The 13,625-nt window shown below is 34.2% G+C and overlaps 2 protein-coding genes and 1 long non-coding RNA gene across 5 annotated transcripts in view; 2 read left to right on the top strand and 1 right to left on the bottom strand.

Moving 5' to 3' along the window:
- Positions 1-791: 791 nt before the first annotated feature.
- Positions 792-2,399, bottom strand: LOC127520638 (uncharacterized). Its single transcript, XR_007932168.1, has 2 exons — positions 2,253-2,399; positions 792-1,321 (listed from the first exon to the last, which is right to left on the bottom strand). It is a non-coding gene; the product is annotated as an uncharacterized LOC127520638 (long non-coding RNA).
- Positions 799-10,174, top strand: LOC127520637 (claudin-1). Of its 3 annotated transcripts, XM_051908966.1 has the most exons (5): positions 2,286-2,423; positions 7,087-7,178; positions 7,269-7,433; positions 9,322-9,400; positions 9,507-10,174. In XM_051908966.1, exons 2-5 carry the CDS (start codon positions 7,109-7,111, stop codon positions 9,664-9,666), a joined length of 474 nt encoding a protein of 157 aa, XP_051764926.1. In that variant the 5' UTR covers positions 2,286-2,423; positions 7,087-7,108; the 3' UTR covers positions 9,667-10,174. The 3 variants fall into 3 exon arrangements, with proteins under 3 accessions (XP_051764924.1, XP_051764926.1, XP_051764925.1); XM_051908964.1 differs by lacking the exons at positions 2,286-2,423; positions 7,087-7,178 and adding an exon at positions 799-1,299; XM_051908965.1 differs by lacking the exon at positions 2,286-2,423 and having other exon boundaries at positions 6,878-7,178.
- A 2,834-nt stretch (positions 10,175-13,008) lies between these two features.
- Positions 13,009-13,625, top strand: part of p3h2 (prolyl 3-hydroxylase 2) — a 48,362-nt gene continuing 47,745 nt past the window's right edge. The window contains exon 1 of the mRNA XM_051910020.1: positions 13,009-13,600. Within this exon, the coding sequence (XP_051765980.1) occupies positions 13,193-13,600 (408 nt within the window). The 5' untranslated portion in view covers positions 13,009-13,192. The remainder of the gene's footprint in view (positions 13,601-13,625) is intronic.

Genomic DNA, 13,625 nt, shown 5'->3' with positions numbered 1-13,625 from the left:
CTCCTGGTTATAACCTGACAGAAGGTCTTTTGTGTCTATTCAGTAAGATTTGTATTTATTTTTTTTTTAATTTTATATATATGTATATATAAGCACTTTAATAAAAAAAGTCTATATTTTAAATAGTGCTGTCAAATCGATTAATCACATCTAACAAAAGTTATATAAAATATATATAAATTATATGTATACTAAATGACCCTGGACCACAAAACCAGTCATAAGTCGCACGGGTTTATCTGTAGCAATAGCCAACAATTCATTGTATGGGCCAAAATTACAGATTTTTCTTTTATGCCAAAAATCATTACAATATTAAGTAAACATATTCCATGAAGATATTTTGTAAATTTCCTACTGTAAATATATATATATATATATATATATATATAATTATAATTATTTTTTGAGTGGATATGCATTGCTAAGGACTTTATTTGGACAGCTTTAAAAGGATTCCAGATTTTCAATATAGTTGTATCTCGGCCAAATGTCCTATACACACACACAAACCTATGTTAGGTGCGATTAATCGAGTTGACAGCACTAATTTTAAAAAGTTATAGTATAATCACTATCCAAGAAACTATTTTGTTGTCATGTGACAAAAACAAAAACAAAAAACCAGAAGGAAGAAACAGAACAGGGAATATCACAGAGGGGCCCTGACAGATCTCCTTACTGAAGTAATTATTTGTTTAAGGAAGTGTTACTTGGAGGAAAATAAGGTTTTAATTTAGCCTAATGACAGACTGTATCCACAAAGTTTTCATACACATGAAACCATCATAAACATTCATCATCTTTATTTGTCACTGACACTTAAACAACTTAATCTAAGACAACAAAAAGTGAAGAGAAGCTTTAAAACAAATTGCTATAAATGATCAAATGCATGATCTAATTGTGTGATGTGGTTATTTTCTGGATAAAGGCCTCAATTACAAATGAATGAGGAAGTCTAAATTCCTAACAACTGCCTCTCCTGGGCAGGTTCACCAACATGCCAAAGATTTTCAGTTACTTGCATGGTGCATGCAGATCAGTTGCCCATTGTCACTTTCCTTGCATTCTACTGCCGTCCAGCGGCAACCAATATATATACACATATGTGCTATACATGCATTGTATTAGACCTTTTTCTCATTAGGATTGTAGATAAGACTCCAGATACTCCCAGATATTCATGGCAAGAAGCTGAATATCTGCAGCGCCCACTACTAGAAACAATGACTGAAATCCTGCTGTTCATCTCAGCCACGATTCCTAGCAATGTGCAGTGCAGGTCAAAAACTCCAGGTAAACGGGCGTTATGCAACATCTGAAATAAAACATGAGTTCATTTTTGAAATTTCATCCACATGTCCACTATAACAGAACCTAATAGCTTTAACAGAGAATCATCTTTGAGCATCAATGGTTGATATTAACAGGGACAGTGGTTTCTCCAGTGTGACGCGATAATTCTACAGTAAAACGTATTTTAAACATTTGTGTATAATAACATAAATCATGCCATAACTCATGTTAACTAGGGGATTATACTGAATATTTGTAGTTTTAAAAGTGATTAATGATAGTGAAAATACAGCTTTGTCAAAGCTAAATGATCGAATTAAAATTAGTGATGCTAAAACTAATTTACACAATACTAGGGTCTACATAATTAAAAAAGATACTTTCGATACTAAATGCATAAGTATCAAATGTATCATTTGAACATGCTAAAGCTAGGCCTATTAATTTAATATTTGAGTAGCACGGAGCCCTGAATCACGAGGTGAAAGTTTTTGCCTTCCTGAGTCTATTTTCTTGACTATTATGGTCTGTTTTTCTAGAAGTGAAAGCACTGTGGCACTATATATAAAAAAATACCTTGAATTGTATTTTCCTATCTTGTGGTTCTAGGCTTCCGTCATAAACAATTTTGTTTAGTGAGAGCCACACAATTCCAAGTTTTCTTAAAAAAACATTAAGTACAAACAGTAGCCTAACGTTTTATTTGAACTTAGCGCGCCATCTTAAAAACGCAACGCACGGTAAGACGCGACACAACAAAGCCACCAATTTAAGACGTGTGTAACGCTACACGTGTATAAAAATAACAAGAACGCGCCATGAGTGAACACATAGGCTGTGTGTATTAACCTGTAAGTCTTCATTTGTATCTTATTTCATATAACATTGAACTATGTCACTTAAACTAACTGTCAGTTACGCAAACTGCTCCCCTCAGTATGACAGTTGCTTACCTGAGAGAAACGCAGCAACAGCGGTCCAAACACGAGTCCCGTGTCGAAACATGGATATTTACACACCCAACACTCAGCAATGACAACCTCCAAACAGTTTTAAACTCTACACTTCAACACTTTCTCCTCCGTGAGTGAAAAGTGGAGGCTTTTAGGTGTGTCGGCGCGCAGGTGTGTATGTCTATTGGCTTTCCTTTAATTCTCGGCATTTACCCTTCTCGGACCGATGAGCCTGCGGCACATCTTCAGGAAAAACCGGTACAGGTGGTCACATGAGGGTGTGTCGAGTCAGTGATAATTAAACTCAAACAGGTTGGATATGCGTGTAAAAACTTATTCTTCTGAATTAAAAAAAAAAAAAAAAAAAAAAAAAACGACCAGGCTACATGAAAATAAGTTCACCATGTTGGTTATAGTTTTGCTTTTGGCAAAGAGCAAAACTCGAGTCCTGAAACTCGAATCTTGAGACTCGGAGATTCGCGAGTCCTACTTAAAGGGATATCTCACCAAAAGATTTTATTATTTTTTTTATTTTATTTTTTTTCATCAATTAGGCTACTCATGTCGTTCCTACGGAGCCCCTATAGGGACATTGTGATGGAAAAAAATAGGCTATGAGATGAAAAAATATATATTGAAATGCTTTTACATTCCCTCACAAAACTTTTGCGTTCTCCCGAGAAACTATGTGTTTGCTCACTCCAAATCCCTAAGACTTTAGATCATCTTCGGAAGAAAAAACAAATTTCTTTATGAATGTTTTGCAGCGTTAGAGTTTTGGGTGAAGAGACTTTCAATGGAGGGACAGAAATCTCTCAGATTTCATTAAAAATATCTTAATTTGTTTCTGAAGGTGAACGAAAGTCTTTCAACATGAGCATGAATACTTCATGACAGAATTCCAGAAAGGTGTAAAATCTGTGTCACTCTTGTTCTGCAATAGGGTCTTAAAGTAGGCTATATGATGAAGTAGCCTACAAGTATGTACTAGACTGCTACCTAAAAAAAAAAAAAAAAAAAAATAATAATCCCTCATATTCGCTCCACATTTCAATAGTGTTATTTGTGTATGATATAAAAGGAGAGAAAGCCAGATACATTCTCATTGTAATTGTCGTTGGGCCTCAGGCTGTCTTTCCAGGAATGACATCCGACAGGTTTGAGAGCGGCAGTCCTAGGGCGCATGCTGGGAGTTGTGACATGAACTTGTAACTGATGTTTCGGGGTATTGCCGGTTACTACTTATAATATCTTTAGTAGCTAACTTTCAAAAATAAGTCAGTAAAAAACATTATTACGATATATGCTTGATAGGTTGGTCTGATGATACACAATCAAATATTTAAAAATCTGAGAAAACCATATTATATAAATGTTATTTAACATAAAATATTAAGTATGTTTATATTTTATTTATTTATTTTATTGTAGCCTATATATATATTTTTTTTATATATATTTATGCAATTAATAGTTTACACAAAATAAAAAAAAATAAAAAAATAACAATATGGTAACACTTTACAAAAAGGTTGCATTAACTAACATTTACAAAAAATACATTTTGTTACAGAATATATTAATAACTGTTCATTGTTAGCATGTTATAGGCCTAGCTCAAACAATAGGCTACATATAATGTTTATATGTAAATAAAAGCCTAAATTCAATCTGTTCATCATATAATACGATAGTGTCTCTTCAGAAAATTCGGACTAAACCGCTCAATTCATATGGATTAGTTTTACGATCTCTTTATGAACTTTTTGAAGCGTCAAATTTTCAGTTTGCGTAGGCTGTCAATGGAGGGACAGAAATCTCTCAGATTTAAAGAAGATAAACGAAGATAAACGAAAGTCTTACGGGTTTGGAACGACATGAGGGTGAGTAAATGACGAAGGAATATTCATTTTTGGGTGAACTAACCCTTTAACAAAATGCTTGTACACAGCATTGATAATATAGGCTACTCTCCAGTCAGACAGTATACAGAAGGACCACAAGATGGCATTAGATTGTTTTTAACAAGACCCTATTAAATATTGGCATTGTGCCGTCGACGCTAACAACTTGTGCTTCAGACATGACTCCTGCAATGAAACAAAACAGAATGTGTTTGTACAGTCATCAGCTTGAGTACTGGAATACATTTTTGTGCAGGAGCCAAAGCATACACTACTCTGGTGTTGCTGGGGCATTTTCTTTCTTTCTGTTTCGCTATTTGCTTCTAAGTGTCACACAAACACGTTTTGTGTTTGAACACAAACACGTTTTGTGTTTGAACATAAACATGAAGTAATTTCCGCAAAATATATATTTAAATGGGTATTTATTTCAAAGCATTTTACAATAATAATAAAATACATAAAAGGACATTTAAAAAGGGTGTTTAAAAGAAATTTAATGAAAAAAAAAAAAAAATGTGATGAAGGCATTGTTAAACATTTCCCAGGCTATTTTAAATTGACCTTTACATAACATAAAGAAAGAAAATGTGAATCTAAAAAACAACCACATGGGACCCATAAAAGTTGTTGAAATTAATGACAGAAGCATTCATACACAGTCAAACCAAAAATTATTCAGATATTTTTGATATATTTTCACTAGTGGGTGCAGGACACTATAGTTCATTTATGTAAGTAAGGATAGCAAAATAAAGTAAACTGTGACATATTCTTCATACGGTGGACTACCAGTAAAATTGATAAAAATTTGGAACCAAAAATTATTCAGACACTTTGACCTGACCATGTTTTGCTTAAGTGTTATTTTTCTGAAAACTCTGAAATCTTGTCATATTTTATTACCATTTTTTTTTTTAAACTATAGTGAATAAACTGAATTAATGAATGAAATGTTCAAGGTGTCTGAATAAATTTTGGTTTGACTGTAAATTAATCATGAAACAGCTTCAGAAATAAAATAAACAGTAGTAGCTTTTTTCTTTTTTTTTAACAATAGTATTAGTCGCTGTTACTATTAGTGAATTGCTTTCCCGACATATTAGTGTCCATCCTCCCACCCACCCACTTGTTTCCTGTTACAATCACAACCCAAAAAAAAGGAGGAAACATCACAAGATTATGAGTGGAAATAATAAAAATATCTTTTAGATATATCCGTGATTAAGCAGGTGTGTCTTCAAAACAATTTGTACGATCTATCATGATCATGATGCATTTATCATCAGATGGAATGTGCTGATTTATACAGTTTGAATGTTTTCACATCATTTCACATGAAACATTATTCATCTCCATCCTCCTTGATGTTAATACATCAAAATAAAAATGCAACTGTTTATTTGCTTTTATCCAGAATGACTTTTTGTAGGCGACTGAACCAACAGTTTTCCAACCCAAAACTTCAACCGCTACACTCAAAAAAATAACTCTTTGAACGAACATAAAAAAATCATGGAAAGGATTTCCACATGATTAAATTGCTTTATTTCAGCATTATGCAATTCTGTTATTCCAATTTAATGTACTTACGTTGGGTCAACACAACCAACTTAGTTTTTATTAACATTAAAGGTTTATTTTTACTCTATGCAAAATCCTTGAGTTGTGACAAAACAACTGACTAAGGAAGAATCTATGTAAAATAGTTATGTCAAACTTACTCAATTCAATCATGGACAGTGGTTCCACATGATTGAGACAAGTAAAATCCAATAGATTCAACCATGTTAAATTAACTAGAATCAATTGTGTTCATTTAAAATAAAATAAATAAAAAGCAATAAATAAATAAATAAAAAATAAATTGTTTTCATATACATTGATTTTTACAATTAATTCTTCTAGTTTAATTTTGTGATTTACATAACTTTTGTGATGTTCTGTGTTAGAAATCTAGATGTGATACTGGATGCAGCCTAAATTGCCTTAATCAAAAACATTGTAAAGCCTAAATTGATCAGAAGTCCATTGGTGGCAATGGTTTTACTATCAACATAGGCTTACAATGCTTTTGGGAAATGCAACCCAGAGCACTACCACAATGATTACTTTCTTATTAAAGTAATTTGAAAGTTTGTTAGCAGGTCCTCAACCCAAGCACAAGTGCAACAATTCACCACAATGGTAACCCTAAAACTATTAATTAACAGAAACTTTTAAATACCAACATAATAGAACAGTAAACATTAAAAAGTCTTTCCATTTTCTCATCTTCCCAAAAACTGCTTAAAATAACACTATTTCAACATTTACACTCCTAGTTCAGTCCCTTTGCAAAGCATGATGGGAAGTGAAAATCCTGTTTGGGATTTACTTGGTTGGGTTTACTTGATTGAAACATGTTATTCCAATATAAAAACATCAAGTTAAGTCAAAGAGTAATCGTTTCAAGTCAATTTAACATGAATCAATCACATTTAAACCAGAAACCTGATACAATGGCGTTGAATCAAAATAAGTTGTTTAAATAAAGTGAACAGCATAAAAAAAATCATTTTTTTCAGTGTACACTTTTAACTTGAGTTCAAGCTAGATTTTGCCGGAATAAAGCTGTTACTTCCAAGAAAATCTGACCCAATGTCCTGTCCATGAATGACGTAACAACTGATTCACACCTACTCTCACAATAATAAATAGCAGCCCAGATTACTCAGTTTCAATCAATGAGCTTCAGTAACAGGACACTGGACACATAGTACTGACCGTCTTCAAAGAATTCAACTTGTGCGTTTGTCTTTCAATTCATCAATGGCTCTTCAGCTCTTCGGTTATATTATGTCCATTACTGGATTATGTGGCCTAATTATAGGCACATTTACAAACGAATGGAAAATCATTGGACATGACAATGACAAAACTGTGACTAGGGATGAATACGAAGGACTGTGGATGGAGTGCGAAATAAACAGTTTGTCTGTAGTGCACTGCAAATATTACAATTCTCTTCTTCATCAAACCTGTGAGTATCTGTTCTAAGATTTATGGATCCATCTGCTGTTTGACTTCTTTTCAACAGATGTGCTCTGATTGTTGCTGTGTGTTGTTGTAGATGAAATTCAGCTGGGCCGAGTAATGATGATCATCAGCATCGTCTTTTCAAGCCTCGCCGCGCTGGTAGCCATTTCAGGCCTCAGGTACACGAGATGTCTAGACGAGAACGAGCAGTCGAAAGACAGAACTGCCTTTGCAGGGGGAATCCTTTTTGTGTGCAGTGGTGAGTTCAACCCAGATTTTAAAAATCAAAACTGGAGCCAGAAATGAAATCTATTTTTTAGTGCTGTCAAATCGATTAATCACAATTGACTGCATCTAACATAAAAGTTTGAGTGTGTGTGTGTATGCGATTAATCGCATATATCAGGTTCTTTTTTTTAGCCAATCATTTACAATTTACTTTTATTAGATGCAAATAATCGCGAATAATCAATTTGACAGCACTACAATTTTTCTTTGAAAATGATTTTTTACAAATATTTTCCAGCATTTTTGTTATAAAAAAACTATCAAAAAATTAAATTGAAAAAAAAAAAAAATTAAAGGATTAGTCCACTTTCAAATAAAAATTTTACTCACCCCCATGTCATCCAAGATATCCATGTCCTTCTTTCTTCAGTCGAAAAGAAATTAAGGTTTTTGATTAAAAAATTCCAGGATTTTTCTCCTTATAGTGGACTTCAATGGTCTCCAAACGGTTAAAGGTCAAAATTACAGTTTCAGTGCAGCTTCAAAGGGCTTTACATGATCCCAGACGAGGAATAAGGGTCTTATCTAGCGAAACGATCGGCCATTTTCTAAAAAAAAATCTAAATGTATATGCTTTATAGGCACAAATGATCGCATCACAAGTGCTTCCACCAGAACGCGATTCCGTATTCTTCAAAAAGCTTACGCTGTATGTCCTACGCCTTCCTTATTCGACTTACGGAACGAACGCGGCGCCAGTTCCGTTTTTTCCGTAAGTTGGATAGGGAAGGCGTAGGATATTCAGCGTAAGCTTTTTGAAGAATACGGAAGGCGGTCTGGTGGAAGCACTTGTGATGCGATCATTTGTGCCTGTAAAGCATATACATTTTGATTTTTTTTTTTTTTTTCTTTTTAGAAAATGACCGATCGTTTCACTAGATAAGACCCTTATTCCTCATCTGGTATTGTTTAAAGCCCTTTGAAGCTGCACTGAAACTGTAATTTTGACCTTCAACTGTTTGGAGACCATTGAAGTCCACTATAAGGAGAATAATCCTGGAATTTTTTAATCGAAAACCTTAATTTCTTTTTGACTGAAGAAGGAAGTACATGGACATCTTGGATGACACGGGGTTGAGTAAATTATCAGGAAATTTTTATTTGAAAGTGAACTATTCCTTTAAGTTCTACTTAAAAAATAAACTAATATAACTTTATGGAAACAGTTTACATACTTTTTTCAGGATTCTTTTATGAATAGAAAGAACTGCATTTATTTGAAAGAGAAATCTTTTATACCACTGTAAAAGTCTTTACTGCCACTTTTGATCAATTAAATCTATCCTTGCAGAATAAAAATACTATATATTTTACATATACACTACTTTGGGGTTTGGGGTAGTTAGTACTTTCTTTTTTTTTGTTTTTTGTTTTTTTAAATTACAAAGATACAGTAAATTGTTCAAAAGTGACACTAAAGACATTTATAATGTTACAAAATATTTATATTTCAAATACTTTCTATTGATCAAAAAATCCTGAAAAAAGTGTTATGATTTCCAGAAAAACATTACTGTTTTCAACATTGATAATAATAAGAAATGTTTCTTAAATGATTTCTGAAGGATCATGTAACACTGAAGACTGGAGTGATCATGTTGAAAATTACATTTTAACATATATTAAAATATAAAACAGTTATTTTAAATTGTAATAATATTTCACAATATTACTGTTTGGTTTTTTTTTTTTTACTGTACCTATATTTTACAGTAAACAGTAGTGTACATTTATATTTCTGTGAGATAACATAAAAAAGCTTTACAATTGCCTCCGTCGTCCCTTACAGTTAGACTTAAGACTTATGAATGTGTGCATTCTTTTTTCTTATAACTTTTATAACTATTTATTCTTTCTAGGTCTGTGTGCTTTGGGCATAACCAGCTGGTTTATGTATGGAATTGTTGAGAATTTCTTTCAGGACACACGTGATGATAGGTAGGAGCTGTTTTGTTTTGTATTGTTTCTAGTATTCATTGGAGCTTCATGTCTTTTTGTGAGTCTGAAATATTGATTATGAATACTATATGTGCTGTCTTTGTAGGTATGTGATCGGCAGGTCTCTGATTGGTGCGTTTTTTGCATCTTTGCTTTGTTTATTTGGAGGCGTGCTCTTATGCGCCTGCAGCGTAACGCACCTACGATCCAACAAAAATCTCAGCACACATCTAATCTCCAAGAATCCTGGAAAAGACTATGTTTAAGGATCCTGAGACCATCTGAATACCTGAACTTAATCTGAACGGCAGACACTAGTAGTTATTGTGTACAGTATGTGCATAAATTGTGTTAGATAAGTATAAATACACTGCATTTAGTTTTCGGTTTATGTCATGATTTTTTTATTATTATTTTTTACTTAACACTTTCACAGCTTTGATGTATTTTTAGATGTTTGGGATGGGTCTCCACATTAAACTTTGACCTCTGAGTCAGCTAGAAAACGAGAAGGCTGGGATTGCTTAACTAACAATTCAGTGCTGTCCACAGAGGAAGTGATGTCATACCCAGTAACAGTAACTGGAGATATTTTTTACTATGTTTTTTTTTTTTTTTTTTTTTTTAAAGAGGGAGATTCTAAGCTTTGATGTACTGTAGATTATATGCCAATTGCAAAATTTAGACAGCTTCAGCATTTGATGCTTGTTTGATAATTTCAATATTTTATGTAATTATTTCAGAATTACACAATAAAGGTTTGTTATCACCATATACACTAAGTTGCTATCCCTCCTTATACTGCTGAATGTTATCTTCTTAATTTCAAGTGTTTTGAGCACTTTTACATTAGCTACAACATCAAAATATTTTGAATGCCAGGTCAATTCACTTCATTTGTGGGGAAAAAAAATCGCAAGTTTCATATCATATAGTCAAGCAAAAATTGCTTGACTATATGACATTATAGGCCTAAGTTATATGTATACTTATTACGTGGCTCTCTGAAACGGATTCTAATTGTGATATTAAGGGGTCAAATACTTAATTCCACAATTAGAATCCGTTTAAGAGAACTGTATATTTGATCGTTGTGCACAGCAACATACCAGTAGCCTCTATGGCTCTCGCTCCGGATGCTTTCTTGTCTCATTGGCGCCATCTTGTGACTCAAATGGCTAATAAACATTGCCTTTAAAAAAAAAAACATGTAGAAAATGATCTTAATTCCTGAAATATATATATTACTTAAAATAGCTTTACTGAAATATCGCTGTGACAGCCCTATAGTGCACAGTCACCGTTCAGGCTCTTTTTGTAGCCAATCAGAAGCTTTTGAGGCTTTTTTTTAAAAAAAGCCAGGTTATTTTTAAGCCAATCAGAAGGCTTTTAAAAGTAGAGTTGGCAATTGCAGAGAGGCTAGCAATAGCAAGTTAGCTTTGAAAGCAGCTGTCTGTCTACAACTCTGCATTTAGCCTTACGGAACACGCTGATGATGCATAATGCCTGTGGTAGCAGGGAGCACGGAGGTATGGGAATAGACCCATTATGTGTTTGCAAACAGCGATGACGTTTTTGTGGGCGGAGCCTACCTGGTTGCAGAAAATGACAGTTCTGCAGTAGCAGTCTATGGAAGTCATGGAATAAAAGAATGAAAAAGTTAATTTCAAGTTTATATCTCACAATTCTGACTTTTTTTTTCTCGCAAATCCGAGTTTATATCTCACATTTCTTAGAAGGAAAAACAGAATTGTTAGATATACTTGTTATTCTGTCTATTTTCCACAGAATTGCAAGTTTATACCCCGCAATTCTGACTTTTCCCTCGTCAGAATTGTGATATAAACTCAAAATTTCGTACTGGGAGATATAATCACGCAAATGCAAATGCAAAAAAAAAAAAAAAAAAAAAAAAAAAGTCAGAATTGTGAATAAAAATGTTATAGTCTATGTTTAAAAGTTATTTATGTAAAATGTTATAGGTTTAAATATTATTTCATGCTATGTATGTATGTCCCCTATGAACTGCATATGTGAATATTATGTAGACCTACTGTTTACATCAAATTCATGCTTTAATAGTAGACTAATCATTGCAGGTTTCATCAGTACAGTCTATGACTTGCAACATAAACGTTTCCGTTTAGCTTATCTAAATCTAGTCTATATTTTTTTGCATTCCGATTCTGACATCCAAAGGCACAAAAAAACATTTTTCTCTTATTCTGTGGATTTTGCACATTTTTCTCCACTCGCTACTGCTATTTTTCTGCTACCATTATGCGCACGCAGCTGCAGGTGACGTCACTGTGACGTCTGCTCTGAATTGGTCTATACATATGTTGACAGGTAGGTAGGACATAGTATCATCGGACCAAATCAATGACTGAATGAACATTTTTTGGTCTTCCACGGACGTCCACGGAAGATATATGTACATGTTTCAATATTTAGACAATTTCTATTATTGATTGCTATCAGGATGTGAAGAGAGTTTCAACCAGTATAACAAAAAGTGTTAAAATTGCCTACAATACCTTTAAGGCTTTTTTCAGTTTAAACAGTTTTTGTGAATCTGTCAGGATTTAGCATCTGTCAACAATGTACACTAAGCTTTTCATCGCTGGAGGGAGCGAGAGAATCAAGGTGCTTGAAATGAAAGGCCGAGCTTCCTTGGTTTGTTTCTATTTGACAGGTAAAATCATGGTTCAGCAAAAATGGAGGGGTTATTGAAAGTAGAATGGTGTCTATTTCTGTGGCTGGTCTGGCATAAGTTGTTGAATAATGTAGCTTACGCTTAAAGTCCCCCTGAAATCAAAATTTAAGTTTTAGCTTAGTATGAATAGTCTTAAGGTTATGAATAAGCTGGTGTGTTCCAAAACGATGACAAAATTCACATTTAGGAGATATAAGCATTCAAAATTTATAGTCTCTCAATTCCACTATGGATCATGGATTTTCATGACATCACGGACTTCTCATCAGATCTTCTGTCCAATCAAATGCTCTCTAGAATTAAAGCGCCCCGTTCCCAAAATTATAAATATTTGCGGCTGAAATCGGTCACTTGTTCACACATTTACTATTTTCTACATGGTGTTTGCCACATAGTGCACTATATAGAGGATAGGGAACGATTAAGACAGTGTAAATATACTTTCCATTGAAGTTTAACGTCAGTGTCACGCGAACCGCAGCGTGAATTATCCAACTGAACTATAAGAAAGTGTCCAACTGAACTATAGAATCAGATGGATGTTGTGATGGCTGATATATAGACGACATTGAATTTTCAGGAGAGCTGCAGTATGATTTATATCCTCTAGAGGGAGACGTTCAAACGGCGACTGGAGGTCTTCGCTTTGAGGTCTTTGTGAGGATCATCTCACTGGAAAGTTCTGTCTGTGAATCAGTGTATTGTCTGTAATAGAGACACAGCTTTTTTATATTTAAAATACCTTTTCATTGTTCTAAAATTCAGAAGCTCTAAATCTAATTATGTCGCTGTTCAATGACACAAAAGTCAGACAGCTGGGGGTCGTCAACTATTGCTATTTCCTTCTTGTGTGGGCTGTAAGGGGAGGAGTCAGCTCAGAATGAATGGGAGGGACGGGGGTCATTGCTGAAATGTCTCTAGTAGTAATCGGTCATTCATTATGAGTGACAACGAAACTGCCTTGAAGCTTAAAACGGTAGTTCAGCCGTCACATTCATTAGTCTGTACACACTAGGCTCATCGGAATTGTTTATCCATCATTCGGAGCGCATTATTTTGCGCATCATTACGCGAAGATGGATGTGAACCCCAAAATCTACGGCTTCTTGACATGTATCCTCCAGGCACTTCTGCTGTCATCGGCCACCCTGGAACCGTTTGACCTGCTGTTTGATAACGGAGTGGAGGCTTTTCAGAAAGGAGACTATGGCAATGTGGTGCGGTACATGGAGAGCGCGCTGAACAGTTTCTCTGAAGTGCGCCAGACCAAAATCAGCTGCAGACTGAAATGCAGAGATCAGCATCGCTTTGACAGCCTTCTGACTGATAAGTTTTTCGAAGTGATTCTTTATAGGGCTCACTGTTTAAACGAATGCTTTGAGGGAAAACTTGGAGCTCAGTCCATGCATAAAGTTAGTGAGGATGTCATTCAAGATTTCAATAGAAGAATTCCCTACAACTACCTGCAGCTTGCGTACAGAAAGGTGGGTACAAGTTTTAAAGATGCGA

This window comes from Ctenopharyngodon idella, chromosome 10 (genome assembly GCF_019924925.1).
Source record: "Ctenopharyngodon idella isolate HZGC_01 chromosome 10, HZGC01, whole genome shotgun sequence".
Lineage (NCBI taxonomy): Eukaryota > Metazoa > Chordata > Actinopteri > Cypriniformes > Xenocyprididae > Ctenopharyngodon > Ctenopharyngodon idella.
The sequence above is the reverse complement of the archived record's forward strand: the minus strand, read 5'-3'. Positions and strand labels throughout refer to the sequence as shown.